The sequence below is a fragment of the Agelaius tricolor genome, unplaced genomic scaffold, assembly GCF_023055355.1.
Source record: "Agelaius tricolor isolate 1412-34295 unplaced genomic scaffold, bAgeTri1.0.p SCAF_5, whole genome shotgun sequence".
Classification (NCBI taxonomy): domain Eukaryota; kingdom Metazoa; phylum Chordata; class Aves; order Passeriformes; family Icteridae; genus Agelaius; species Agelaius tricolor.
Window position 1 is genome coordinate 53,438,698 of NW_027269265.1, and position 27,926 is coordinate 53,466,623.

The window sequence follows — 27,926 nt, forward strand, 5'->3', positions numbered from 1 at the left end:
AGGCAAGGTGGGAGGGGCTGGGAAATACCACATGAATTGTTACAAATTTTTCCACCACTCCTGGAAAAAGGAGCTGGGTCCAGCAGCCAAGAAAGACCAAAGGGGGCAGGCACACATCACACTTTAAAAACTTTATTTATATAAAAAAATCATTTTGTTTTAAAAGCGTTACAAGAGTGTGCACAGGAATCAGACAAGGAACGGCTTGGCGCTTCCCCCTCCCTACCTCCTTGGCCCCCCTCCCCACCAGGGCCAAGGAGGAGAGAAGGGGGATGCTGTTTTTTTGGTTCATTTGGAATTAAAAATTAAAAAAGGAATTAGTGTTTTACATATTTAAAGGAAAAGAGAAGAGTTAGATCCCAGAACAAAACCCAACTGAGCTGAGGTGGGGCTGGAAGCAGGGCAGGCCCAGCCAGAGCTGGGGGGGAAGTGTGGCAGGAGCAAGGCACCAGCTCTGCCCCTGCCACCTCCCCATGCCCCAAGAGCCCATCCTGGGGGAAGCCCAGGGCTGGGAGGGCTCCTGCTCCAATTTGCAGCCTCCTGCAGAAGCTTCCAGTTGCACAGGGAGCCCCAGGGCCCCCCAAAAGATCACAGCACATGGATGTGCCCCAGCACCACAGCCAGAAGAGGAGGAGGAGGAGCACATCCCAACTCCCGTGGCAGCCCAGGCCAGGATGCAGATGAGCACCCCGCACCCTCTTAGCGAGGGCAGGGGGGTTGGGCTCCCCCCACAAGAGGCTCCCAGCCCCACTGCAGACAGGTAAGGCTCCCAGCAGGGAAGGGAAGAGCTCAGCCCTGCCGGAAGGCCAGGAAACTCCCCTTTCCCAGGGAAGCAGCTGGACAGTACGATTCAAAGAGCTATTTCACAGTGGCAAAAGAAAGGCACGTGTCAAGATAAAGTCAGCGGGGCAGCGCCGCGGGATCCCAGCTCCAGGGGCCCGGCACAGTGCGCCCCGAGCCGCCTGCTCTCCCCAAAACCCTGCCGCATCTCCTCCCTCCGTGGGGACCCTGGCCCATGCCCCAGCACTGACCTCCTTCCTCACAGAAGGATCCTCCTCACACAGGCACTGGGTGGGAGCCAGGGCGCCATCCAGCCCCCTCTGCAGGATCCAGAGCTGGATCTCCCTTCCCATGCCCCCAAAGCCTCATCTAGAGCAAAGCAAGAGACGTTATTGCTGGTTTTCCTTCCCCTGGCCCCTGTGCCTCCAGCCCCTGGACCCTGGTCCTGCAGCCCTCAGGGAGGAGGGATGCTCCTGCTGTCCCCATGGCGCTGGTTGAAGAGTGATCCCACACGAAAAAATATATCCTATAGGCAACAAAACCAAACAAAAAACAAGGCGACGGCAAGTGAGGTCCCAGTCCCTGTCCCTGTAAGACACCTCGGAGCAGGGGGAAGGTGTGGGAGAGAAGGCAGCTCCTGGTCAAGGCAGAGATCCGAGTCCTTGTGCAGCATCCACGCCGGCTGATCCGGCAGAGTCAGGCAGGAAGGTTTTACTCTCAGGAGGAAGGAGGTGGTGGAGGACGGGAGGAGGAGTTCTCAGTGGTGGTGTCCCAGAACAGGGAGGTGCAGCGGCCCGGAGGAGACCGAGTGGCCCGGGCTGCCCTGGGGACCCGGCCCAGGCGTTTGGCTGGATGGTTGGCACAGAGAGTCCAGCAAAATTCCAACAATAAGACAAGGTAAAAGTCGGTCCATTCCACCATGAAGTGTTATATATTTATATATATAATATATTATCAACCCAAATGGAACAGAGGCAGGGACGCCAGCTAGATCTTCTGCTGTGGAGAGAGAGAGAGGGACAAGTGTTAAGGCTGGAGAGGGAGTGAGGGCGGAGGCAGGATCACAGCACCAGTGATTGCAGCAGCAGTGATTGGAGCAGGATTTGGCTGGCCAAGCACCCCTAAGAGCACAGCAGGATCTGTCACCACTGTCAGATTGGGCAGGACACCGTGGGACATACCGACATGGGGGAGGGAACAGCAGCATCTTCCTCCTCCTCCTCAACCTCAGGCTGCGACTCCTGCCCCTCCTCCTGCTGCAGACACATGCGGTTAGTAGGGGCCATGGCATGGGGAGTGTTAGTTGTGGGAGCCCAGCTCTCCTCTCCTCTGGCAGACAGGACAGTAACGTGGCATTTCCTGCACCCATCCATCCCAGTGTTCCCGAGTTAAAGAGAGCTGCTCACCATCAACGGCGCCGCCTTCACCGGATCCATGTCGCCGAGGTCACCGGATCGGTCCAGCGTCCTGCTGTGGTCCCTCTCGTTGAGTGTGGAATAGTTGTCTGGAGCAGGAGAGGGGACAGTCAGTCGTGTCACCTCCATGGGGGGCTGCACCACCCCCGCAGGAGATGTGACACTGCCCTGCTCCCCCCCATACCGAGAGGGAGTCCCTCTCCTACCTGGTCCCATGTTGCTCATCTGGATCTCCTCCCGGGAGGATTTCTTGTCTACAAGCACAGGAGAGCACATCAGGAAAAGTTCCTGCAGTCAGGAGCTGCAGAGGAACTGGTCCCTGCCCCAGCTGGGGGAGCCCAGGCCCAGCTGCAGCTGTAGCTCTGTGACCCAAGGACAACACAGGACCTACAGTGCCAGCCCCAAGAAGCCATCTAAGGCCCAAACTGATGGCCAGAAAAGCCACCCAAGGCCCATACTAATGGCCCTGCGTGAGCAGCTGAGCTGCCAGGGAAGCCAAAGCTGAAGAGCAAGGGAGAGGACAAACACCAGCTGCCCCACAAGGCAGAGGGATGATGGCAGGTACTGGTGCTGAAGACAAGCATATACCTGTTTTTTGGTTCCTGTCAATGAGAGGCAAGGTGCTGTCATCAAAGGAGTTGCCTCCCTGGGTCCGAGAGGCATTGTTCAGGTTCACCTACAGCAACAGACAGTGACCACTCAGATCCTGGGCCCAGAGGTTCCTTCCTAATCAGCACATTCCAGCCCTCCAGCACCAGCACAAACCCAGGAATCCTCCCACAGCCCTTGAGTGGAAGCCCAAAGTAAGCAGAAGGTGCCAAAGCCCCTACTGCATCCCCATCCCCACCCTACTGCATCAGGCCTGCCTAGACTGGGGCAGTGCCTGGCTCTCCAGCAGCAAGGGCAATCCCTGTTTTTGGGAAGGAAACTGAGCCTGGGAGAGTCCTGTTCTTCAACACTGCCACAGCAGCACTTCGAGCGACAAAAATCCTCCCTCATGTGAGACACAGGACATGACACTTTACAGAGTGTTCCTAGCAGAGACTTCCTGCTGGCTGTTGGCTGAAAAACAGCACAGGGACACCTCCCTGGGTGCCCAGTGCCACCAGCAAGGTGAAGAGCCACAGGCCAGTACTGCTAAGATCCAGGAACACCCTTTGCCCTACTGCAGCATCCCACCTACCACCCGGGCCACCACAAGGCATCCCCACACCTGGAAATCTGACTTCTTCCAGCCTTCCTTTTCAAGGGGCTTCCGCAGCTCCTTATAGCCCCAGACTGTCTGCAAGACCAGGGCAGCTGCCCGGACTTCTCTCTCTGAGCGGTTCCTAAAAAGAGGTGAAGGAAGAGATGTTTGGAAACCTGGAGAAAGTGAAGCCCCTCTCCACCCCTGGCATCATCCTTTGAGCAGAGCCTACCCAGATTTGTTGATCAGCACAAGCTTTTCGATCCCCTGTGTTTCCCGGAGCTTTTTGGCCGCCTCGAGGTTGTCCACGATCACTTCATTGATGGTGTTGAGGATTGACACCACTGTGTCCTCAGAGAGGTTTTTGGCAGGGGTCTGCTGGCCTCCAGGCAGGTTCTTCACTAGGTTGGGGATGGCATGTTTGCCTGGGAAGGATAAACAGCTGGGTGTGAACAAGCAGGGAACAGGTCTGAAGGGAAAACCACTGACAGGTGACCTGTTTTGCTGTTCCCTCTCTGCAGAGCTCAGTATCTCTGCTCTGGGTGAGGGCAGCAGACAGAGGCTGGGCTGATGCTGTGCCCACACACTTCCCCAGGAGCCAAGAGGAGAAGGAGGAAGCTCCTGCCCAGCCTGCATGGATATAGGGAGTGTGCCATCCTCACCGATGAGCTCCTTGTTGCGCAGGTCCACGGCCAGGTTGCGCAGTGCCCCGGACGCCGCTTTCACCACGCGCTCGCTGTCGTGGTTCAGGAGGTCGGCGATGGAGGAGAGCCCCTTCTCCTGGCGCAGGGCTGAGCGGATGTACCGGCCATACTGCGGGGAGGCACAGGGCCACCGTGTCACCCGGGGCTGGGGACACCGCTGCCAGCCAGCCCCACGGGTGGTGTTCCCAGCTCCCCTTCCCTGGCCCAGCTCCGCGGGCACTCACCGTCCAGCTGCCAGCGCACAGGTTCTGGATGGCTCCTGCTGAAGCCTCCAGGATGGCTGGAGTCTTGCTTTCCTTCAGGAGGGAGATGTATATCCGCACCACTTCTGGCTGGAAGAGGAGCTCATAGCCTGCCAGGAGGACAAGGGTAGGAAGGCTTTATCCAAGGGTTCTACTAGTGTCTGCCTAATCCAAAGGGGCACTGCTGGGCAGATGAAGCTGGAAGCTTCTACCCAGGCTCCCAAGGAGTGGGATCCTTGGCACAGAGAGGGCCGGGCTGCCCCAGGGTTTTAGAAACCTCAGCCACTCATTGGTATGGGGCTGTGATTCACACTTGTCCCCAGAGGCTTCTGGGAATGACCCTTCCTCATCCTCATGGGTGAGGAACAATTTAAGACTGAGATTTTAGCTTTAACTCATGCGTGTTCTTCATGCCCAGGAGTGAGGAGCAGGCAAGAGGGCAACTGTGCTGGCAAGTCTGAGACCACCACAGAGGGCTGTGTCACTGTGCTGTCGCTCAGCCCCTGGGGCAGTATTTCCCTTTGAAGCCTGTCCTGAGGCAGCGCAGACCTCATCCATGCACAAGATGCTCACGAGTACTGGCAGAGCTCATCTTTTAATGCCCAGGAATGCCTTGGGCATTCCTGCTCCAAACCCAACTCCTGCCCATTGGAGAGGCTCACTTCAATGGGAAACAGCTCCTCTCACTCGCTCATCTCCCAGGCTGCTGCAGCAAAAGCTGCCCTGACACCCAGGTCCTGCAAAATCACTCAAGGAACATACCTTTGGCTGGAGTTGTTCTTTTGGGAAAATCCACTGTGTCGGCACCAGGGTCTTCTGGGAGCTTTTTACCTTTGAAGGGCAAGTGGAGAGGTGTGAGACTCCTCCCCACCCGCCTCGGCCCAACAGCTCTTTGCGACTTGCAGGAACAAGCCCAGAGGCGAGCTGAAGCCAAGCGACCAGCGTGTGGCAGGAGGGGACATTGGGGACATTAGCCACACTGCAGGCAGAATGTGCCCAGCTGGGGAGGGGGGCAAAGAGAGCTGGAGAAAGCACCCAATTAAACCATGGAAAAAGTAAAACCAAGAGTGCACTCACCTCTGGAGAACCACTCGTCTATTGGTGAGGCGGAGAGAAGGACAGGAGAGAGGGGAGGCAGGAGGAGAGAAGTGCCAACAGCATCATGGGGCAGATCATTTGGCAAGAAAGCAAAGGGAAGGGGAAGGGGCAACACAGGAGAAAAGGGAAGGCGTGGAATTAGTGGACATGTACCCGTCACCATCCCGCCACCACAGCTTGTGTCAAACGCTTTGGGCAAGCCAAGCAACAGCTCCCAGAGCCAGGGAAGCAGGGATCACTGCGCCTCCAGAGAAAGCTGCCCTTCAGGCTTCACACGAGGATGCCCGAGTAGGTGCACAAAGACCCCAGACCACCCTCAACACCTGTCTCTGCTCCCCTCCCTCCTTCCCTTCCCTGCTGCTGGCACACGAACCTTTGCCCTTCTTGGCCCCGAAGCAGCTGGCATTGTGGGGCCCAGCGTTGTTGGCAGGGACAAGGGGCGTCTCCTGGTAGCGCTCGGCGTGGGGGATCTCACGGTGGACTTGGTAGGACAGGTTCCTCAGCAGGCACACACAGTTCTCCACCAGCTGGGGAGAGAACCAGAGTGTCTGACGCAGAGACAGGGAGCAGTACTCCAGGTCTGTGAGCTAGGGCCTGGCCCAGCCTTCAGCTTAAAGATCAAGGAAAACTCAAGCCAAGATTTTATCCAGGCTGATCAGGAAGCCCTGAGTCAGGTGACAGTGGTGTGGGGATGAGTGACACAATCAGGCCCCTGTTGGAGGGCCAACATTCCAACCCAAACTGCAGGCTGAGTGCCAGACACCTCCTGGTCCGAGAGCGCCAGGTGCACCCCACGCAGGCTCTCCCTTTCCCAACACCAATCCTGCTGTGGTACCTTGCTGTCAGAGTCCTTCTGGCCGATCTCAGACTGCACGATGTAGATCAGGGCGTCCACCAACCCGTCACATTCCCGCAGCTTCCGACGGGCCTCGCTCCGCTCCGAGCTCACATTCCTGGCAGGCAGAAGAGAACCCACATGGGAGAGACAGCTGAGGGGAGGCGAGGGGCAGCCCACACCCCACACAGCTCAAGAGAGAAAACAGCTCCTGTAGCTCCCCTCACCGTGGGTACACGCCTCCAAACTCAAGGCCTGCACCACCAGCAGCTGTCTTATGAGAGCAGCTGCTCCACAGACCTCTGCAAGTGCCAGGAACAGCCCAGAAGGAGTGTTGCAGCCCAAACCCAGGCCAGTGCTCTGTCAGATCCATACCTAAGGCAGCCAGCGGTGTTGGTGAGCACTGACTCCCACTCTATATGGCGGGGTTTGGAATCCTCGTTGGGCTCCCGCTCCCAGCCGGAGCGGGGAATGACCACCTCATCGGTCAGGGCATGTAGTGCGTGATCCACGATGGCCATCTTGATGGAGTCGTGCGAGGACAGGTTCCACAGCGTCCCTGCAAGGCCACAAGTGGAAGGTGAGCGCTTGCCCCCTGACCACAGACCCCACCCCAGGTGCCAGCCTGTCCTGCCCTCCCTGCAGCCACTACCTGTGATGACCTCGGTGAGGTCCATGTCGTGGGCCTTGCGCAGCAGGCGCACCAGCGCGGGCACCCCGTCGCAGTTCTTGATGGCGATCTTGTTATCCTGGTCCTTGCCGAAGGAGATGTTCTTGAGAGCTCCACAGGCACCATAGTGCACCTCCTTCTTGGGGTGATCCAGCAGCCCCACGAGCACGGGGATGCCCTTCAGCCGCCGCACCTCCGTCTTCACCTTGTCGTTGCGGTAGCACAGGTGCTGCAGGTAGGCGGCCGCGTTGGACTTGACGGCGTCCAGCCGGAAGCTCAGCATGGCGATGACCTCCGGCAGCTCCGGCTGGCGCCAGTTCCCCGGGGCCGGGCCCCCTTTCCGCAGGCTGTCCAGGCTGGCCAGGCTGCCCCGCTCGTGCTGCGCCAGCGGGGCCCAGTAGTACCGGTCGGGGGCCACTTCATCCACCAGCATGTCTTCATAGCTCCTAGGAGAGAGGGCAGAGGGCGTCTGAGCACAGTCCTGGACCGGGGGAGGCAGTGCCCCTTCCAGCCCACCAGAAGGGATGAAGCTGGATCTTGATCTCTGACTCCTGCACAGGCAAGAGCCAGCCCCACAGGCAAGGTGTGCTGCTGTCCTGGGGACAGGCTGAGTTGGGCACCAAGAGCCACACAGCCTCCAGGGATCAACCTCGTGGCTCCCAGGAGAGGCTTGGGGAAGAGCCATGGTCCCAGACCCTGCTCTGGCCAGGAACAGCTCACCCACAGACTGGCAGCACTGGGAATGAGCCCAAACAAGCACACAGAAGTTTAAGTGTAACTACTGGCCCGCATGCCAAAGTAACATTTCTCACCCCCAGAACATACACCTCTCAAATCCCAGATTCTCCCATTTTTGCAGTCACTGGCACTATAATCCTTCCCCAGGCAGAGGAATCCTGTAGATTTCCAGCAGAAAGGGATGGGAGGGGACAGCTCAGTCATCCCTGCTGTGAGAGCACAGAGCACATTCAAGCAAGACCCAAGGAGAGGCTTGTACCTCCACTCCAGCTCACACCTGCCCCAGGGGCTGCTCATGCACCTCTGGAGCTCCTGGATCAGGCACAGGCAGCTCCTGCCCCTGAGTATCCCTACAAGGATGGTGGAAAGGTCCTGCTGCTGCCATCATTTCCCTTCCTACAGCCTCTGGTACAGGAATTGCCCAAGCCACCAGCTTTAGAGTCACTTCCACAGTCAGACAATCCTGGGCACAGTGGCACAGCCATGGTGTGGCAGCAGGCTGCCAGGCTGGCTTCCAGCAGGTCCCAGTGGGGACATGACCCATGTCTGGCTGCTCAGAGGTGCCGAGGAGCAGCAGCACGAGGCTGGAGCAAGACACAGTCACCAACACCTTCCAACACAACTGGCAGCTGATCCTACTCCTGTGCCCAGACTCGCGCTACCCAAAAGGGAGCTCCCAGCCCACTGTGGTGCTGGATCCCACCCTGCAATTGTGCAGGATCTCCTCCAGGCAAGATGGGGCAGGCAGGGAACGGGAAGGACCCTCTTCCCTGCAGAGAGGGAGCTCTGACAGAACCCCAGAGCAGGGGCTGGAGCTCTCTGCAGCCGGTGGCAGCCAGCACACACAGCGTCCCGCGGCTCGAGGCGCTCCTCGGGCTCCGCGTGCCTGGCGAGCTGCCTCCCCAAAGGAAGTCGTTAACAGCCAGGCTCCTGCTCAAGACAAACATCTCTGAGGCAGGGGGGATGCTGCTCTCCCTGTTCCCATTCCTGTGAGCTGGGCAGCCAGTGTGGACAGTAACTGAGAAGGTGGGGGACAAGCCAAGTTCAACAGCACATGGATTCCACAGATTGCTGTGATCTTTATCACTCTGCCCGGGGAGAGGGAGAGCTGGCTCAGGGGCCCAACAACCCATCCTTCATACCCTGAGCCATTCCTGCAACTCCAACAGAGCTGACCTTCTCCCTCTACGTGACCCACATACCCCAGTCTCCCACCTGGCTGCAGTTCCTGCACTTGACTCCTGTAACCCCCTTCCTGCAGGACATGGAGGAGCAGGAGCACAGACACCTTCCTGCGCAGCAGAGAGGACTCATGGTCTCAAAGGCCACCCAGGACACAGCCCAGGGAAAGTACACAAGCCAGAGTCTCTGTCTGGACAAGCAGCCAGGGGTTACTTGTGTAACACCTGTCCAACATGCTCCCTGATGGCCATGTCCTCAAAACTGCCAACACTGGCTTGTCCTGGGCTGCCCAAGGAGGAAGAAGCCTGGAGCAGCCCTGCCTGCCCTCCTCCAGCCGGCACAAGTTGCACAAAGCGAGGAGGCCGAGCAAATCCATCCGGGTGAGCAACTGCCCCGACTGGTTCACCACAGCCCAGAAGCACTTGTGCTGGCACCAGCCACAAGGACAGACAAAGCTGCTCCTTCAGTCCCTCTGGCAGCCAAGAGCTACCACAGATTTACAGCATGCACCTGGATCAGGGAGATCTCCACAGGGGCTGGGGCAAGAGCCTCCTTTCCCCCAGGTCTCTCCCTGTTGCTTCTGTTTTATGTCCCAGGATCTTAGGCAGCCTGTGCTAAGACTTACCTGTCTGCCTGGGCCCACTCTGGGGCACTCAGGAGGTGCTGGCACAGTCCTTTCTCCATCTCCAGGACTCTGTCTCAGCCCCTTGCTCCATGCTACCTCACCACCCCTAGAACCTGCCCAAAGCCCTGCTGACAGCCCAGCCAGAAGCAAAGCAGAAAGCAGCACTTGTGCAGGGACAGCTGGCACAAGAGACCAATGGGCAGGAGTCATAGCCTCAGGCAGGTGACATCCTGAATGTTTGGCAGGGCAAGAAGGACCACCAGGACCCTGCTCTGGCCTCCGAGGGCAGCATAGCCCAGCAAGCTGGAGGAGCAGCCATCACCACAGACACACAAGGGGGAGAAGCTGCTGCTGCCAAACAGGTTGAGCAGCTTCTCCCACCCTGCCCTGCAGCAGGGTCGGGCTGTGCAGGAACTGAGCCCTGCTCACCCCAGCCTGGCCTAAGCTCCCCTTCCCGGGGCTGCTCTTGGCTCAAGGAGAGCACAATCATGGGACTGCAGCTGCTCCCGACACACAACCCACACAGGCACCGCTCCCAGAGGAATGTGCCACACTGGGGCACACACAGCCCTGGTGGCACAGAGGGAAGGGCCTGGAGCTACATCCAGCTGCCCACTGGAACTCCTGGCTGCAGGACGACCAGCTCAATTAGCACCCAGGTCTAACCACCAATTAAGCAGACAATTAGAAGCGGATGCAAGTTTTCTCCTGTGCGAGCCGCGTCTGACTCGGCTCACAGTGTTGCGTCCATGGTCCTCCTTCCTCCAAGGATGGTAAAGTTCAAGGGACACCCCAGAGACTCCCGCCACGTACCTGAGCCTCCGCCGAGCATCAGACGGGGTGCCCGCCCTCCTGGCCGTGCCATAGTCAGACATGAGCCCGTAGTCCACATCTTCGAAGCCCACGCTGCGCTGGTCATCCTCCAGGCCGTAGGGCTCGGGGTGGAAATGGTTGAGGTCCATGTTGCTGCCCCCAACACGCACCTGGGGCTGGGGGCCGTAGATGTCCTGGCGGCTGGGGGCCCGGTAGGCGTCTATGGAGGGGCGGTAGCGCTCGTCGATGCGGGTGACGCGGGACAGGCTGCCGTAGCTGTGGTCGCTGCCCGGGTACCCGTCCTCGTAGGGGCGGCCGTAGCCGTCGGGGTAGTGGTAGTTGCGAGGGAGGGTGGCCGTGCCCGCCTGGCCCAGATAGCTGCCGGGGCCCCCGTTGCCATTCTTGCGGAAGTTCCTGTCCATGGTCTGGACGTAGTTGCTGGTGACGGGGGACGTCTCCAAAGGCAGCCCGTCGGGCCCCACCGGCACCTGCTGCACCGTCCGCGTGGTCACAGTCTTCACCACTTTCTTCACCTGGAAGGGGTGACACACGTGCAGGACATGCTCACATCAGGAAGCCTATCATGTCCCTGTGTTCCCAGATTCCCCTTCCAGCCCAGCATTTTACTTCAGGTACATTTCCCACCCTGTTTCAGCTCATGGCAGAGCACCCAGCCACCAGGGTCCCTCACCATGCCCTGTCCCTCCATGGTGTCCCCAGGCCCGTACCGTGGTCTCTGTACGCCGAGTTGTCCCATCATCTGATGTCTCCACAGACACGACCGACATGGCCCCTTCCGGGTCCTCCTCCATGGTGTACGTCTCCTCCACGATCTGGCCCGGGTCCTGCATCCTGGGGATTGTGCTGTACAAGAGGTGACTGTGGTCCTGAGGGGAGAAAGCGATAGGCAGTCAGGCCCTGTCACCAATCTGGGCCTTTCTGGTGTCAGCTGGATGGGAGATCTTTCTTCACAGGGAGCCCTGATGCCTTTCAGAAAAAGGTACCTTTAAGCCAGGGTGGCCACACGAGGAGCCCAAATCACCCTCTCCCAGTTGGAATGGGGACACTGGGGCACTGTCTGGCACCCCAGCACCTTCCCACAGCAAGGAGGCTGCCCACAGCCAGAGGGCTGAGCTCCCCCTACCTGTGGCCCGTTGAGCTTCAGATCTGAATATTTCTGCCTTTCCAGGTCAGCATCGCCCAGGAAACGTCCGTTCTGAAACACAGCAGGGCAGCAGGCCCGTTACTACACTGATCTCCTACACCCATCCTCTCTTCCTGCAGGGCCTGAGCAGCCCATCTCATGCATCTGACAGAGACACCCACCATGCACCCCACGGGACCCCCAGCAGAGGAGCACCCTCCTCAGGGGTCTGTGCCACATGCAGCAAATCTCCTCTAGGTCAGCCTGGGCAAGAGTAGTCAGAAGAGACACCCCGACAAACCAGCTCTCCTGCACGCTCCTGATGGAATGGCCACAATCATTCCCTGCTCCCTGGCAGGGCCCTGGACACCTTCCACATCTCCTGACACAGGAGTCACCAGTGACCGCAGAGGCCCCCACAGGCCTGAGAGAACCACGTGGTGAGCAATCACAGGGTGCTGCTGTTTGACACTTGAACTCTTCCTCTGTCCACCCTGCCCTGCCCCACAGATCCCTCCTGGCACCACCACCTTCCACAGCCAGAAAGGCACCTGGCTCCTGCACACCACCATGCACCAGCCCTCCAAACACCCCTCTCCAAGACTGAGCCTGAAAAAGTGAGGAGACGCCTCAAGCCAAGGTAGATGAAACCACATTTCCGGCCCTGTAGAGAAGATCTCTCCCAGCCCTGGTTTGGCCATGTGGAGACAGAGAGAGTCCAGGGATTTGTCCTTTGTCACACACAGAGGGAGACGCACACCTCAGCCTCAGCATTTCAGCTGCCCTCCAAGCAGCCGAGAGGGATGGGGAGCAGAGATGCCCTCGAACTGAGCACAGCCAACCTCTGACCTTCCCAAAACCAGAGCAGAGCCGACCTGGCAGCAAGACCCTCCAGACTGGCACCTCCTCTCCTGAAGCCTCTGTCTGCCAAGGGTGGCCTGCACACCCCCAGACCAACTCCAGTACACCAGTGCCACAAGAACAGCCGGGCTCTCCTCCACCTCCCGTATCCAAGGAGGGCTCCAGGAGGGGAGGCAGCTCTGGGGGCTCCAGGAGCCTGTGCACACCCCTGTGCCAAGGGGGTGTTTTACCTGGTGCCGCCGGGTGAGCGTGCCGTTGGCCAAGCCCGGGCCGGCGTCCTGTGGGGAGACCCGGACTCGCTCCAGCTGGGCTGAGACATGGCGCCGTTCCTCCTCCAGGGCCCGGGTCAGCTTCTCGAACTGTGCCTCCTGCTCCTTGACAGAGGCAAGGATGCTGGCGGTCGACTCCACTTCCGAGTCGTCCATGGGTGACGGGTGCCCAGGGTGGGCAGGGCGGGGGGCACGGGGAGGCACAAGCAGAGGCGGCTTGGTGTCAAGGTGAGGGTGGGAAAAATGAGCCAGAAGGGCAGGAGCCCCTCTCTTCACTGCACATGATTTTGAGGGAGGAAAGGAGGAGAGAAGAGCGGTCAGAAGAGACTGATTTCATTAAGACAGATTTTCAGAACAGGAAAAAAAAAAAATCTTATGGCATTAACACCCGCTCCCACCCATCACCAGAGAGCTGGCAAGAGGGTCCTGGAGCAGGACTCAGCTGCAAACTGCCCCAGCGTTAAAGCTTGGAAAAGTGGCACTGTGGGAATGGAAGGTCCCCCCAGCACAGCAAACAGTTGAGGCTGAGCCAAGTTCAGAAGAGCTGCTGTGGGCTGAGGGAACACTTCATGGGCAAGGAAAAGCTGCGGGCAGACAGTGCAGGAGGGGAGGGCATGTCCCCAGGGTGGGGCAGGGGACACTCCTGAAGAATGAGAAGTGACCCACATCCTACTGCTTCCTCCAGGGAAGGGTGGAGGGAGAGGGCCATGCTACTTATCTGCTCCCTCCTCCCTAGTATGGTAAGAGATGGGGAGACAGCCCTGGCTCCACAGCTCCTTCCTAGCCAGGAAAGAGGATGGAATGAATCCTTTAGGGGGATCACATGAGCCCCTCTGACTGCTGCCAAAACTCACCACCCTCCAGGTATCCACCAGGCTCTCCCTCCAAGGATCCTCAGCCCACAGACCTGGGGATGGGCTTTGGCCTGGACCCCTCCAATACCCCCGCCCAAAGGAGAACAGCAAGTGAGGCATAATCAACATTTTGGTACAGAAAAGCAATATTCTTCCATACAGACCTGTCAGAGGAGGAAGCTCAGGTTTGATTGGCAAAGGCACTGGACAACCAGGTCTAGACGCAGAGAGTCATGGGAGAAACAGCCCAGCCACCACAGTGAGGAAGCAGGAGGGAAGAGAGCTGCAGGGACAGCGGGAGCAGGTCAAAATCACACACAAGAAGCCCTAAACAGGAGGTAGGGCAGGCACGGAACTGGGAAACGGGCGCCTCTCTCCCACCCCCTCCCCTCTGAGGGATGGGTCTGGTCAGGCTGGTGGGGGGGCAAACGCGGCGCTGCTCCCACAACAGCCCCCAAGCTCCACGGAGACTCCAGCAGCCCTCGCTGTTCCCACCGACGGAGAAACGGCAGAGGCGGAGAGGAGTGGCCAGGGCTCAGCCTCCACCCCTCCCGCGCAGCCCGGCCGAGTCCCTGCAAGCCCGAGAGGTTTTCCCAAAGCTGTGCAGTCATGGCAGGCATGTGGGGACTCGCTCGAGCCGGGCAGGCAGCACAGAGGCTGCTTTCCCACGGTCTCCAACAGCGGCTCTGCCCACTCCCCTCCCCGGTGCCACCGCCCCAGAGGGCCGATAAGGACAACCCGGCGCTGAGAGCTCGCACAGGCAGCATCCCTGTTCCTGCCACCTCCTGCAGCCCCTCCAGACCCATCCCGCAGCACATGCTGGTGCACAGCAGCTCAGTGAAGTCTTCTGATCTGTCAAAGCCCTCCCCACTGCTATTGTGGCTCTGCTCCCCAAAGCCTCCCTCGTGTGTCAGCCACGGTGGCACTGCCACAACGGAGCCCAGCCATGCAGGGTGGATGTTTTCCAAGTGCTTTGGAGGGCGCCCACAGCACGTTCCACCATCTGGTCACTGCCACTCTGTCATCTGCCTTCATCAATAAAAAAATCCAGTTGCTCTACTTGTGCCCATGTGGTGCCCAGCAGGAGAAGGAGCTGTGGCACACCCGGCACACCCACCCCAAGGAGAACACAGCCCACCACACTCTGGAGCCCAAGAAGCTTTTGGAGGCTCCCAAACATTACTCCTGGCTCATGCATGCAGCTTTCCACCCCTCCCACCTTGCAACAGGTACTCCCTGAGCTTTTTCCATCAGATCACCTCCCCGAGCCTTGTATGGAAATGCAGGGATGGCTCTGACCCTTCCTTGCTGCTCCCCTGCCCTGTGGATTTGCAGGATTCTCCAAAGGAGAGGGTTGGTGCCTCCCAGAACAGTGCTGATACATCCCAGCTCTCATCCATGAGTAACAGTCCCTATCTCTGGTGGGCTACCATCCACTGTAAGCAGGGGCACAGATCCTCAGCCTTTCCAGGACCCCCTGATGGAAGGGGAGTGCATCCTTGCCACATCCCAGTGTTGTCCAGCAGGACACAGAGCAGTCCTACCACCCCAGACACCCTATGCAACTGCAGCATCCAAAATCCCAGCCAGCAGTCCCCCTGGCTTAATGGGATTTGTTTCCAGAGTGGTATTTCAGCAAACCCTTTAAAAGAGGGGAACTGTGGAGAAGCAATCCTCTACAACGTGGCCTTGTCAAAGCAGCTGTGCTCCCTGGCCAGCCCTCAACTGTCCCAATGCAGAAGAGGCAGATTTTTAGGGCACAGGAGGGCAGAGACTCCCTGAGCGCATGGAGAGACTTGGCTGGTCTGGTCTCTTGAAGAGGATCATGCCTGCAGCAAGTGTAGACCAGCAGGGTCTGGATCTGTGGGAAGCGTGGACAGGAGATACAGGAGCCCCCTTGTTCCCACATGGCTGCCAGGAAGGGCCCACAGAGCCCACAGGAACACCCCAGCCCCAAATCCCCAGCTCTGCACATTCCCTGGGAATGGGGCTGGGAAACATGGACACTAACAATGAAACTTGCAGGGCTGTAAGGGCCCCAGATAAGGGGCCAGAGCAGCTGTGAGGCTGTTTCCTTCCCGTCCCTTCCACAGGGAGTAAACACAACAGCAAGGGAAGGAACAGGACAGGTCGCACACCCTCCGGCTCCAGTGGATGCTCAAGGAGGGGCCACCTGAGGGCCTCCCAGCAGGATCAGGCCACATTAAACAGAGAGACTCAGTGCCAAGGGGGGGCTGCACTGCCTACACAGCTGTCATTCCTGCCCTGAGCACTGGACACAGCTCCATGATGGGCAAGAAGTGCCAACAGAACGGGGTCTCTCCCAGTTTTCCTCCACCACCAGGACAGACCAGCTCCCTCTACTCTCGTTCCAGCCATTGTCTTCATCGATCTGGGATTAAAGACATAATTACAGAGAGGCAGTGCCAGGTCCAGAGAGGTCAGCAAGAGCTGTCTCCTCAGAAACAGCCAGCACCATCCTGGCTGGAGCACGGCCATTCCCTGGGTTTGGCACACAAACCCCAAACTTGGCCATACACCTCCCAGCAGTGAGGAACCTGCCCCACATTCTGGGATAGGACCCCTTTTGACACGTCCCGATGCTGTCCCAGGCACTCAGTGGCCATCTCTGGAATGAGACAGGGAGGGCAGGAAGGGGAGAGCCTCAGCTATGCATCCTGCTCCCTCCAGCCAGTGAGCTACTCGTGACAGTGCAAAGCCAAGTACACAGGAACCCGCAAGGGTGAAATTCCAGGGATCGCTTTGCGCCCATTCCCCTCCTCCTCCCCCCCAGCCTCTGAAGATCCAACTACAGAGCATTCTTCAGAGCCAGACCCTGACCGGCTCTGAGGATGGCTCATGAAAGCCTTTTCATCATGAGAGAGGCACTTGCTGACACACCCGTTACTTAAAAACCCCAGCAGGCCAAAAATATTTCAGCTGGCTCAATTCAGGGCAAACCAAAAAACCTAAGGACAGAGCACACCCTGAGCAGCTTCACCCCAGGGGCAGAATCCTCTCTGTGCCCCCAGCAATCAGTACGAGGGGACGCAGGGAAGAATGCAGCAACTCAGGAAGTTTCACACCTAAATCCCCCTGGCTTTATCTCCCAACTTCCCGGCACCAACCCCACCCTGTGCTGTGCCCACAGGTCCCAAAGCCAGAGGGGGTCCACTGGAGAGATGTCACAGAGCCTGGGGAGCAGAGCTGGCCTTGCTGGCCAGGAAGCAGCTGCCAGTCCACCTGTGTGCATGGAACTTCCCCACCACATTTTTCCCATCTGGATAAAGGCTTGGATACAGTCAGACAGGCACCCCAAACCCTGAGCCCTCCACAGCTCTTCTGCTGCAGCCAGCTGTGCCACAGCAGGTTCTTCCAAAACCTCTCACCCCAGCTTCTCCAGCAGAAGTGCCTTCCCACAGAATAAATCCTTTGCCTGGAAAAATAAATTTCCAGGGCCAAACCACAGACATACCCACCTAGAGTTCACCTGCACCCTCCTCTGCCAGAGGATGGAGTCCAGGCTTTGAAGGCTCCCTACCAGAAGTGTTTTCCTGGAGTCTGCCACAGAAAGATTAACCCCGGGGCCCAGACCAAACCAGCAGATGGGGAATTGTACTCCACAGGCCAGTGAAAATGGACAAGATCTGGCAGATAAGACTCAGACTAGAAGCTTGACAGGCAGCACCGCCGCAGCACAGGGGATCCCTGGCACAGTCCTCTACGTGGATTCTTCCAACAACCTGCTCCAGCCCTGCCCCATGCCCTGAGTCCCTGGAGAGCTATCACCCAAAGGTTTTGGGATCCCTGGGGCTAAGGCTGCTGCCTCAGCACAGAACACTTTGGGCAAAGTCCAACCCAAGCACCTACAACGTCAGAATCTCCTCTGCCACATCATCCCCGCCCCAGCACCCTGCTATGGGACACACTGCCATCATCCTGCTGCCACCAGGGAGGGGGAACAGAGCTGCATCAGCTCTGTCTGCCATATCCCAGCCCTTCACACAGCTTCACTGCTTGTTTGTGACCCCCAGACACCTGTCCAGAGCATGGCAAGGTTTGTCACCATGGCCAGACACTCTTGGCAGCCCCCCACACCATAAAACACGAGGACAGCCCTTCTCCAGCTCCAGAGTCAGGATGGACACAGCCCCTCATCCAGGCTGGCTGAGCCCCTCTGGGGCTCCTGGGCCAGACCCACCTGCCAGGCTGACAAAGAGGGATGCTCTTCCTGAGGAATTTTGCAACACAGTCCCCAACTCCACTCCAATAACTGGCCTTTCTCTCTCAGCCTGAGGGCCTGAGGAGAGCCAGCTGGCTGCCCACTCTCTGAAAGCTCTCAGCACCAGATTCCATCCAAGAGAGAGAGAGAGAGAGAGGAAGCAACAAATTCTCCTGGTTCCAGCTGCCTATCATGATGCACTTAGGAAAAACAGAAACTCCATCAATAATTCAAGCCTGCAATTGTCCGAGCGCTTGCAGTGCACTTGCCCTGCACAGGCTCACAGCCCTGCTAATTCACTACAGGCTTCTGGTCAGTCTCAATTACCTAAAAAGTAAATGAGCCAGCATCCTTGGCATCTTTCCCCATGCCAAGCACAGGGTCCAGGCTCACACATCAACCCTCAGACCTCAGCCTGGCTGAAGCAGCATGGGAGGGGAGACCACAGGCGCAAGCTCACCTGCTCCTATGTCCAGATCAGAGCACCCATGGCCCTCAGGCCATGGGGGGAAGCAGGACAGTTGATGGTGAGCAGTAGATCCCATATCCCTGCGCAGGTGAAGGAGAGTTTTGGCTGTTTCTCTCCCAACCCCAGAGGCAGGAAGGTGCCCACAGCCATCACCTCAGAGCAACCCACCCTTGAGGGACCCCTGCCCAGGCTGACACATCTTTGCTGCCAAGCTGAGTGAGGCCCCTTGCTCCCATTCCCCAGCCTACTCTGGCCCTGCTGGAGCTTACATCAGGGGAGAGGTTTCCCCACCTCCTGCCCTGGCCCCCAGGAGGGCTCTTCCTCCTGGCAGGTCACAGAGCACAGCGGACTTCGGGCAGGCTGGCAGGTGGCCAGGAAAGGGCAGTTCTGCAGCAGTTGGACACCGCCTTGGGCGCCTGCCTGCTCCTGCTCTGGCCCAGCCACACCTTCCCCGGGGGAACCGTGCCCCAGGTGCTGGTCATGGCAGGAGCCCGGCGGGTGAACACCCAGGAGTGGCGCCGTGGGCAGGGACAGGCACGGAGCCGTTCCTCCTCCGCCCTTGACACCCAACTGGTTGGACTGGCAGCGGGATCGCCACCTGGCCTACCTCACCCGCCGCCCCCAGTGCCAGGGATGATGGCCACGTAGCCGGGATGGGTTGGGAAAGCCTCCCTTAGGAGAGGGGAGTCACCTGGAGATGCAAGCCGGGCGCAGATCGCACCTTATAAGGGAGCGGGCCGGCAGCCAGGGAGCAGGATGAGGAGGGAGCGATAAGGACAGGGTGGGGCTGGAGGGGAGGAAGCAGGAGCGTGGGTCGTTCCCTGAGCCAGGGCAGGGGGCTGAGAACGGAGATACCCATCGGGTCAGCAGGACGGGTCTGGACACAGCCGATGATGGTTGTGAAACACGGGCAATCCCCTGGGGAAGGGATGTGTCCCTGGCCGCGCTGAGGTCACCGGACCGGTGCCACCCCAGCAGGGCGCAGAGTGAGGCAGCCGAGCACGGAGAGGTGCAGGGTTGGCTGTGGAGAGCTGGGATTGTTCTGCTGGAATGCCAGCAATCCTGCGGCGGGGCAGCTGTCCCTCCCAGGCACGCCGGGGGCCACTCACCCCCCTCTGAGCACAGCCCAGGACACAGCATGCCAGGAGCTCCTTCCCTCCAAGGAGAGCCGGGAAGCTGCCGACCCTCTGCACCAGCTGGATGGAGCACCACGGCAAGAGCAAGGGAGATGAGCTTCCCTGGGCATTTGCAGGGAGGAGAGGGGTGCAGGAGGGCAGCCAAGCCGCTGGGCTCCAGGCAGAGACTCTGTCCACCCGCAGCCCCCAAGCGGGATGGCCACAGGGCCAGAGCCTTCCTGCCAGCAACATCCTGCTGCATCCCACCGCCCAGAGACACCTCAGCAGCCCTGCTGCCACGGGGCACTGCTGCAAGGGTCCCCACCCTGGGGACAGTAGCAAGCAGGGTCCCTGCCACCTCTCAGCACCAGCCCCTCAGCTCACACCCCCAGGCCCAGGAGATTCACATGTCGGGAGCCCTGCAGCAGCACAAAGGCGGCTCTCTCCTCGCTGTGGGAATTCGCAGCTGAGCGCTCGGCAGGGACAAAGGGATTTCACAGGCACATCCCCAGCCGGCGGCCGGCCTCCCTCCCCCCGGCGTCCCCGCTTCCTGTCACAGTAGCACCAGACCTCGGGGGCGCAGCAGCAAACAAACACCCAGCGCCGGATTCTGGGAATGGGGCCAGAGCATTCCCGGGGCAGGCCACACTCCGGCAAGCCAGCGGGCTCCTGCTTCACCCAGCGGCTCCCGGGCAGGGGGAGGCAGCAGCCCCCGGCTCTGCCAGCGCGGCCCGAGGCGAGCAGGTGAGCTGGGGGGACTGCAGGGCTGCCCCTGCTCCACCCAAGGAACAGCGGCCACCTCGACGGGGGACATGAGCTGTCCCCATGGCCACAATGCTCAGTGGACGCTGGTGCTGAGCTGAAGGTCAACGCGGCCCCCCAGGCTCCAGCCATGCCAATGTCCCTGCCCTTCACCCGTCCCCCCACCCTCTGCCGGGCTCAACTTTCCCATTCAGCTGCCTCTCTCCCGTAGGGAAAACAAACACACCAGAGATAAGGGCCATATTGGCAGAGGCCAGGGAGCAAAGTCCCCTCAGTGAGACACGAGGCTGCCTGGCCAAGCCGAGGGCACGGCAGATGGGGGAAACTGCTCTCTCTAGCTCCCCATCCCAGGGGCACATGAGCTACTCCAGAGCTCACAAGTGCTGCTGGCTGTGCCCAAGCAGAGAGGCCGCAGTCTGGTGGCCAGCATTCCCAGCAGGACTAGGAGCAGCCTCCCTTCGTCAGGCCACGGGGACAAGCACCTACAGCTACCTGTGCCAGCCCAGCACACAGACACATGGATCTGGGACCCTTCCCTGGCATAGAGCACTTCCCATAGCCCTCTTCCCAAGGAAGTCACTTGAGATCATTTCCTGTCCCGCACCTGCAGCACCAGGAACCAGTCCTGGCTTCCAGGCCCTGCTCCAACCAGTGGACAAAGGAGCAGGGCCTGGGAGGACAGGGGAATCTCACTGGCACCAGCACAGGACCTGCACCGCTGGGGGCAGTCAGCACTATCTGCCTTTCCAGCAAGTCACCAAAGAACTATGACCAGGAGTGGGGACAAGGGTAGGAGACAGAGCCCCCCAGCCTTCCCAGCAACCCCACCTGGGGTCACCCCATCCAAAGGGTAGCCGGGCACCCCTGAGGCAGACAGGGCACCCTTCCCTCTTAAAAAGGAGACACCCTCCCCTGCCCACACTGAGCAAACAGGTGAAGTAGCATTTGGTGAGGGAGTGGCCAGGAGGGAATTGCTGAGATTAAGACGAGCCGGCCTGAGGGAGCGGCCCAGGAGAGGGACCCCCTGCCCCCCTCGCCCCAGCCAGCCTGGACTCCCCGAGCAGGTAGGGCGGCCACGGGCTGAGTCAGAGCACAAACCACGCGGGGCTGGGCTGAACGCCCCGGCTCGGCATGACCTCATCAGGTACCCAGCTCCTGCTGGAGATGGCTCCGAGGGCCCTGCCAAGGGCTGTAATGAATGGGTGAAGGAAAGCCACTGGAGAGGCATCAGGCAGGAGCCAGGGAGTGAATCACGGCTGGAGGTGGGGACAGGGGGGACCTTGCTGCAGCAGGGTGTCAGCAAGTCCCCCAGAGCACTCCAAGGCCCCACAAGGTGCACACACAGGCTAGCAGGAGCCAGTGCTCACAGAGAACAGCAAGGGACAAACAGGACAGCAGGCCAGCAGGACTCCATCCTCCCCAGCCCCCTGCCCCAACTGTTTGCACCCCCAGCTCTCGCTGAGAAGCACCTTCCCAGGCTCCTGTGCGAGCCAAAGGGAAGGAAACCTGCGCTTCCTGGTCAGACGGGAGATGACATCGTGGCTTCCCTTTCCTGCAAGTTTCTAAACACGACGTCCTGCCAAGGGCCACTCCCCACTGCCCCTGGCCTGCATGCAGACGATCTGGAACCAGGCTGGGAATGCCAGGCATGGGCACCACCACCAGCCCAGACTCAGCCAGCTGGGCCAGCCAGGAGGCCAGCATGGCTCAACCAGGAGAACAGATGCCTGGCCTTCCAGCTTGCTGGAAGCAGTCTGCCTCCAGGGAACACATCTGAGGGTTCCTCACCCACAGCGCTATCACATTCCTGTCCAGGGCTGGGAACATCCTAAGATGAGAGAGTGGAAGATGTTTTCCAACCCCTCGAGGCTCTGGCTGTGCCCGCCATGCCCCAGAGATGGGCTGGTTACCTGCAGAGCTGTGGCAGCACCAACACCACAACCCCAGCACAATACGTGGCCCCTAAGCCAGCTCTCCAGCCTCCCTCACACACCTCATCATCTCCTTGTCTGCACGACTCCCTCAGAGCTCCCTGACACTGAGGGGCTGCCAAGGCTCCTGAAGGCAGGACAGGGCACCCTGGGAAGCCAAGCATGAGTCCCCTCAGAGCTCTCATTTCTACCAGAGCTTTGCTCTGCAGGCCCATCCACCTGCCCTTCACAGGGCGGCTCCCCTTGCTGCGAAAAGGAGAATGAAGAAGGGAAGTGAGTGGTTCTCCACTCCAGCCAGTTGCTGGGGACAAACCCTGGGCAGAGATCAGGGGAGAGCAGGTGGCTCTGCCACACCAGTGTGCTCTGGAGGTAAAAACAGGCAAAAAAGAGAAGAGAGAGTAAGGATGGCACAAAGCCAACCTGGAGAAGCAGGCCCCCCACATCAGAGAGGATTTCTCCCAGAAACACCCTGGGCTCTCCACCTCCTCCCCCTCAGACCCCAGTGAGCAGGAGGGGGACAACATCTCTCCCCCTGGAGCAAGCCGACCTGCCCACAGCCAAGTCAAGCATGGCAAGCAGCAGCCCTGCATGCAGCAACACGCTCGCAGGAATGTGTTACTCCACTGGGCAAGGGGCCTGCCAGCAGCATGCAAACACCCCCGGTGACCCACCCTTCCAGGTCGGAAAAACTCGTCTTTGCAGTTCCACACACTCCCTCCCACCTACAGCAGATACCCACACGCAGCCCAGCAGCACCGCCTCCCCTTCCCGCCCGGGCCGGGACCGGGAGCACCAGGAAGCAACTGAGAGAGCCAGGGGCTCTTCTCGGAACGGACCAGCCCCAGCGCCACACGAGATGGGGCTGAGAGGAAAAGGGATTGTCTGGGGACAGCCAGACGCCTTCCTCCTTCTGCATGGGCGGGAACCAGTTCCCCACATTCATCCAGTCCAAGGCCTTCCAACTCACACATGGGGCCACCTTGCTCCCTCCCCCAGGTAACCTCTCTCCTATGCAGGAGGTGCTTTCACAGCTACAAAAGCTGCGTGAGACGAGGGGAGAAGAGAGAGTTGCCCACTCTGGCTGCTTTCTCCCCACACCTGGTGCCTACAGCCCAGCCCTCGGGCACCCAGCAGTGGCAGGTACAGCTCAGGTGTGCCCAGGAGGGCTAGTGAACTTTGAGCAGCATTTGCTGTGACCAGGGCCAACGCCCAGGGGAACAGGAGCAGTCAGGGCCAGGATAGAGGTACAGGAACAGCTCATGCCCTCACACATAGGAGCCCAGCACACTGCTGCCACCAACCCCAGCCCATCCAGGGGCATCTCATACAAGCCCTGGAGCTGCAGATGTTTCCAGAGCACCACCACCCTGGCCAGGCTGTAAGAGAGCTCTTCCCAGGGCTTGGCCCTCACCCCAATTTGCCTGAACCCTTCCCTGTTCGTGCTGGAAAGCTTGGCACACCTGGACAAGCACCCAACCAAGACTGGTACCACAGCAGAAATTCCCCGTCCCATCAGCTCAAACATCTGGGCACAGACCTGCTAAAATCAAAACACAGGGTAAGCCTGGCTCAGGCCCTCAGGCCAGCAATGGCACAAGCATTCTTGCAGTAGGTAAGAGCTCTGCAGTGCAAAGTCACCACGGACCTGCAGTGTGAGGTTAGGGACACTGGCACAAGTTCCTGGGCACCCACCACTCCTATGAGCACCCCCTGGCAGGGAAGCACATCTCCCTCAAGGCAGCAGGAGCCAGCATGGAGGGTTGGGCAGCAGGGACCAGTTGTTCCCACCCCAGTCCAAGGTCCATACTTGGACCCATGGCAGACGTCCCACTGCCAACCTCCGACCAGCAGCTGCTCCAGGTTGGGAAGAGCAGAGGAAAGCAAAGGTGACTGGCACCCAGGTTAAGGGTTGGCCCATCCTGGCACCACGCCTGGCAGCTTGCGCTCCTTAGTCACTGGTTTGCCCCCACACCCAGCAGAGCCAACTCATCTCACCCCTCCTTGCACAGGCCACCACAAGGAAGCAGCATTTCTCACAAGGAAAAGTTGCTTCGTCCACAGCCAAAGGGAAACAGGAGGATCACACTGCACCCACTGCCACCCCAAAGCCCCCCAACAGGCTGAAGGCACACGGGAGCACAACAGAGCACATTAATCCAGAGGTCAGGCCCCACAGACAGCAGTCACTGGACAGGGCAGAGGGACAGGCACTCCTGTGCCAAACCAACACCAGCAGCCTTCCTGGAGGGAAGGAAGGCGGATTAGCAACAAGCACAAGACAGGCAGGAGCTGGACAGACTCATCAGCCTGCTGCTGGGGGTTTCCAGCACAAGAACTGGCTCTAAGAAACCATTTCCTCCCCCAAACAGCCTCCTCAGATGATATACAGCAAAGAAAAGGTTGTAGCCACCTCAGAGAACTCGAGGACTTTGGTCAAGAGCCCGTAAATCCAACTCCTTTCTGACAGCCTAGCGCTAAGGCACATTCCTGAACTCCGTGCCAGAGGACAACCTCCTCTGCTGGCCAAGCCCTGTGTCACACACAGAGGAGTGCCTGAATTGCCCAGGTTCGGCTTTTGTCATCGCATCCCGGCAACACCTGTTGTCTTCTATTGACCCAAACCAGCTCCGGGTTCCGCTTCTCCCTGTCAGCGAGGCAGGGACAGGACACAGCCACAGTGCTGCAGAGACATGAGGGTTTAGAGCCAGGAGAGCTCTGTACTTCCCTGGAGACAGCATCACCACAGTCTTGGGAAAGGGCTCTGTCCTTGCCAGCAGTAAATGAGAGACAGTTTTGAGGGGTTGTTGGGAAGGGAAACCAAGAGCTTTACCCAGCACTTTCTCCCTAAGGCCACAGACACTGGTAAGCTATTTTGAGAAGCCAACAGCCTTCCAGGCATGATCCAAGCCACACTATTATTTTCTGGGTGTCCTAAAGCCACCTCCACTGCAGATACAATGGGCCAAGGTCTTATCTCCGTGCCAGAGGCTGGAGGAGGGAAGAAATGAGAGGCAATCCAGGGACAGACGCCGGCTCCGCGGTCTGGGCTGGACCATTCATCTGACTCCCAGCCCATCTTTAGGGAAGGGATGGCCTCAAGGGCTCCTCAACCACAACGATCAGGCCCTGACCTCTGTGTCGGAAGGGAGGAGGCTCACCCCTCTGCGGCAGCCCAGGCAAGCCCAGCATGCTCCACTGAGCGAGCACTTTCATCCTCCCACCGCTTCCAGGAAGGTTCCGCACGAGATTCCAGCAACGCTGCACACGGCAAAAGACAGTCATCTGCACACTCAAGAGTCCAGCCAAACCCAGCCAAGTGGAAGAGCAGATCCTTAAAAACTGCCTTTATGCTGTTGACAGAGCATGAGCAAACACCAGCACGTAAACAACTTGCCTCAAGAAAGCCCTGGGAGCAGGATGGAGCAGACAAGGTAACTCTGGAGAAGACGACTAATAATTTTCCTGCCGAGGCTCTTGCCACTGACCTGGTGGACACGGCCCCGCTCCATTGGCAGGAGCTCCAGCAGAGGCTGGAGCCTGGGAGTCACCAGCCAGCCGCTGACCCCACCTTCCCACAGCCAGGAGAGAGGGCATGGAAGTTGAAACTTCAAACAGAAGCTGTGAGCGTGGCTTACAGGAACCCAGCACGCCTGCAAAGCTGAGGACAAGCTCAATTCTCCACACCAAAGACCTGGAAAGTCAAGTCCAAAAGCATCTGTGCAGCACAGGGAGGGCATCAGTGAAACTACAGGTAGCTGCAGTTCAATACCATCACAAGGCTCCATGCACCCAGATGCTTCTCTCTGGCTCACCAGGAGCTGGGCAGAACCCTGGGTGCCACAACCCTGGGAGAGGAGCCTCCAGCTCCTGCTGGTCACAGGACAGCCCAGGCCCCCCAGACAACGCCCTGTGAGCCCCATCGTCACCGGCTCCCTGGAAGGGCAAGGGCACCGAGCCCTTGGAGGGAGAGGGAGGCACTCCAGGAGGTCCACCCCTCTCTCCAACAATCAGAGGAAGCTTTGATGTCCAGGCTCCCTCGCCCAAAGCCCAGGGCCATAACGGAGGTGCCCCACCTCTCTTCTGCCAGCCCGCGGGTGGCTCGCAGATGCCAGCAGCCCTCATGACTGAGAGGCACCCAAACTTTCTCAGCCCAAGCTAAGTCTCCTCTCAGCAACGCTCCAAGAAGGCATAGGAATGCCCACCGTGCAGGGCAAAGCGATGCCGGGGACGGTCACAGGAGAAGGCACGACCAGCGCTGGGGGAGGCAGCCGGGCTGTCGCTAAATGACAGTGTGGCCAAGGGAGAGTCAGAACGAACCGGCGGCTGAGCAGACCCCGAGGCCGGCTCCAGCACCGTCCTGCCTCCTCGGGAAGCGTGTCGGTGTCGCTTGTGAGCTCGGGCGGACGGGCCTGTCGGGCTGTTTTGAAGCTCAGAGCGATTCCATTAGGAGGAGCCGCAGCCCCACCCGCACACTTGACCCCCCCGGGCACACCGTCCCCTTCCCCGGCAGAACAAAGGCGCAGGCGAACGACACACCGGCCGAGGAGCCGCTGCGCACACCGGCAGAGCCGAACCGGGCGGCCGGACGCACAGACGGAGAACCGGACCCTGCTCCGGCCGAGACCCCGCGGAGGGACCCAGCCCCGATCCCCGCCCGAGGGCGGGGGGGCCCGCCGGTGCCGGCCGCGGGAAGCTGGCACACGGGCCGCCTTTGTTCCGGGCAGGGCGAGCGGCGGCGGCCCCGGGCGGGGAGCGGGGCGGCCGCCCGGCCCAGCCGCCTTTGTGTCGCTCCCCGCGGGCTCCCGGGCGCCGCCAGCGCCCCCGCCAGGGCCGGGCCCCGCCGCCCCACCGGTCCCGCGGGGCGCGGCCGCGCCTGGCACGGGTTCCCGGGCAGGACGGGACTCCCGGGGCCCGGTACCGACCGGCCCCAGCAGGAGAGCGCGGCCGAGCCCCGATCCGGCCCCGCCGGGCGAGGACCGGCCCGTCCCGCCCCGCCGCCGCCGCGGGGGCGTGCGGCGCCCGGCAGGCGCCGGCCCGCACCGGCTCTGCTCCCTCCCCTCTGCCCCCTGAGCGGCGGCACGGAAGCCGCGATCGAGACTCACCGTGGCCGGGCTCCTCGGCGGACGAGCGAGGGGGGGCGGTCCCGCCCCGCGGCGGCGGCACGGCCGCCCGGCCCGCTCCGCGGGTCCCGCCGCGGCGGCGAGGCGAGAGGCGAGGCGGGCGCCCGGTGCGGCGGCGACGCGGGTCAGGCCGGGTCCCGCCGGACGGCGCGGGGCGGTGTGTGCGGAGCGCGGGGTCGGTCGGGTCCCGCCGTGCGCCCGCGCCGCTCCCGCACCTAAAATGGAAGTTGGTCCGGCGGGCGGGGCGGGGCGGGAGCGGGGCCGCCCCCGGCGTCAGCAGCGCGACAAGGACGGGCGGGACCGGGGCGGGGTCGGGGTGGATGTCCCGGTGGGGTCTGTCCCGAGGACGGTGTGTTCTCCGCGTGCTCCAGCGCAATGGAATGTGCCCCAGCGGTGCATGTGCTTCAAACTGAGGTCTACCCTCAGATGGGTTCCACCTTGGGGCCATGGCGCCCGGGAGCGCACCAGCTCCTCCTCAAGGTCCGGTCTGCCCCGGCATGGTGCGGCAAGGGGCTCTATGGGACACCCTCGGAGTAGAGCCTCCTCCGGCCGGTCCCTCTGGAGCGGCGGGAAAACAGGTTACCCTGTCCAGGGTGGATCTTGCCCAGGAGCAAGATTCTGTGGCAGGATGGGCTGCAATACGTCCCCGGAAGGTTACCCGGTCCCCTCTGACTCTAGGGAGCAAGGTGCTGGTGGACCCCAGCCACAGCTCACCCTCAATGGTGGAAGGGTTCCCCTTCCCTGGGAAGCAAGGAAGTAACGCCGGGCCAGCCCCATCTCGTGTTCCCGGCCACTCACCTGGGAGAGAAGTCCAGGTCCCCCGAAGGTTTTCTGCCTTGTCCCTGGTCAGGAACCGGGGAGAACCCTGCCTGCTCCTCACTGCCAAACTCT

General features: G+C 60.3%; 1 protein-coding gene across 4 annotated transcripts; it reads right to left on the bottom strand.

The window, feature by feature from the left end:
- Nucleotides 1-116: 116 nt before the first annotated feature.
- On the bottom strand, nucleotides 117-27,304 carry CTNND1 (catenin delta 1). Of its 4 annotated transcripts, none has more exons than XM_071428110.1 (20): nucleotides 27,018-27,303; nucleotides 13,581-13,699; nucleotides 12,524-12,837; nucleotides 11,433-11,504; nucleotides 11,017-11,175; nucleotides 10,289-10,821; nucleotides 6,913-7,376; nucleotides 6,636-6,819; nucleotides 6,261-6,378; nucleotides 5,799-5,952; nucleotides 5,405-5,422; nucleotides 5,090-5,158; nucleotides 4,310-4,437; nucleotides 4,044-4,194; nucleotides 3,614-3,806; nucleotides 3,409-3,523; nucleotides 2,784-2,871; nucleotides 2,402-2,449; nucleotides 2,187-2,284; nucleotides 117-1,776 (listed from the first exon to the last, which is right to left on the bottom strand). In XM_071428110.1, exons 3-20 carry the CDS (start codon nucleotides 12,716-12,718, stop codon nucleotides 1,768-1,770), a joined length of 2,796 nt encoding a protein of 931 aa, XP_071284211.1. In that variant the 5' UTR covers nucleotides 12,719-12,837; nucleotides 13,581-13,699; nucleotides 27,018-27,303; the 3' UTR covers nucleotides 117-1,767. The 4 variants fall into 4 exon arrangements, with proteins under 4 accessions (XP_071284211.1, XP_071284210.1, XP_071284212.1 ...); XM_071428109.1 differs by having other exon boundaries at nucleotides 117-1,779; XM_071428112.1 differs by lacking the exon at nucleotides 117-1,776 and adding an exon at nucleotides 1,788-2,036 and having other exon boundaries at nucleotides 27,018-27,304.
- Between the last annotated feature and the right edge of the window lie 622 nt (nucleotides 27,305-27,926).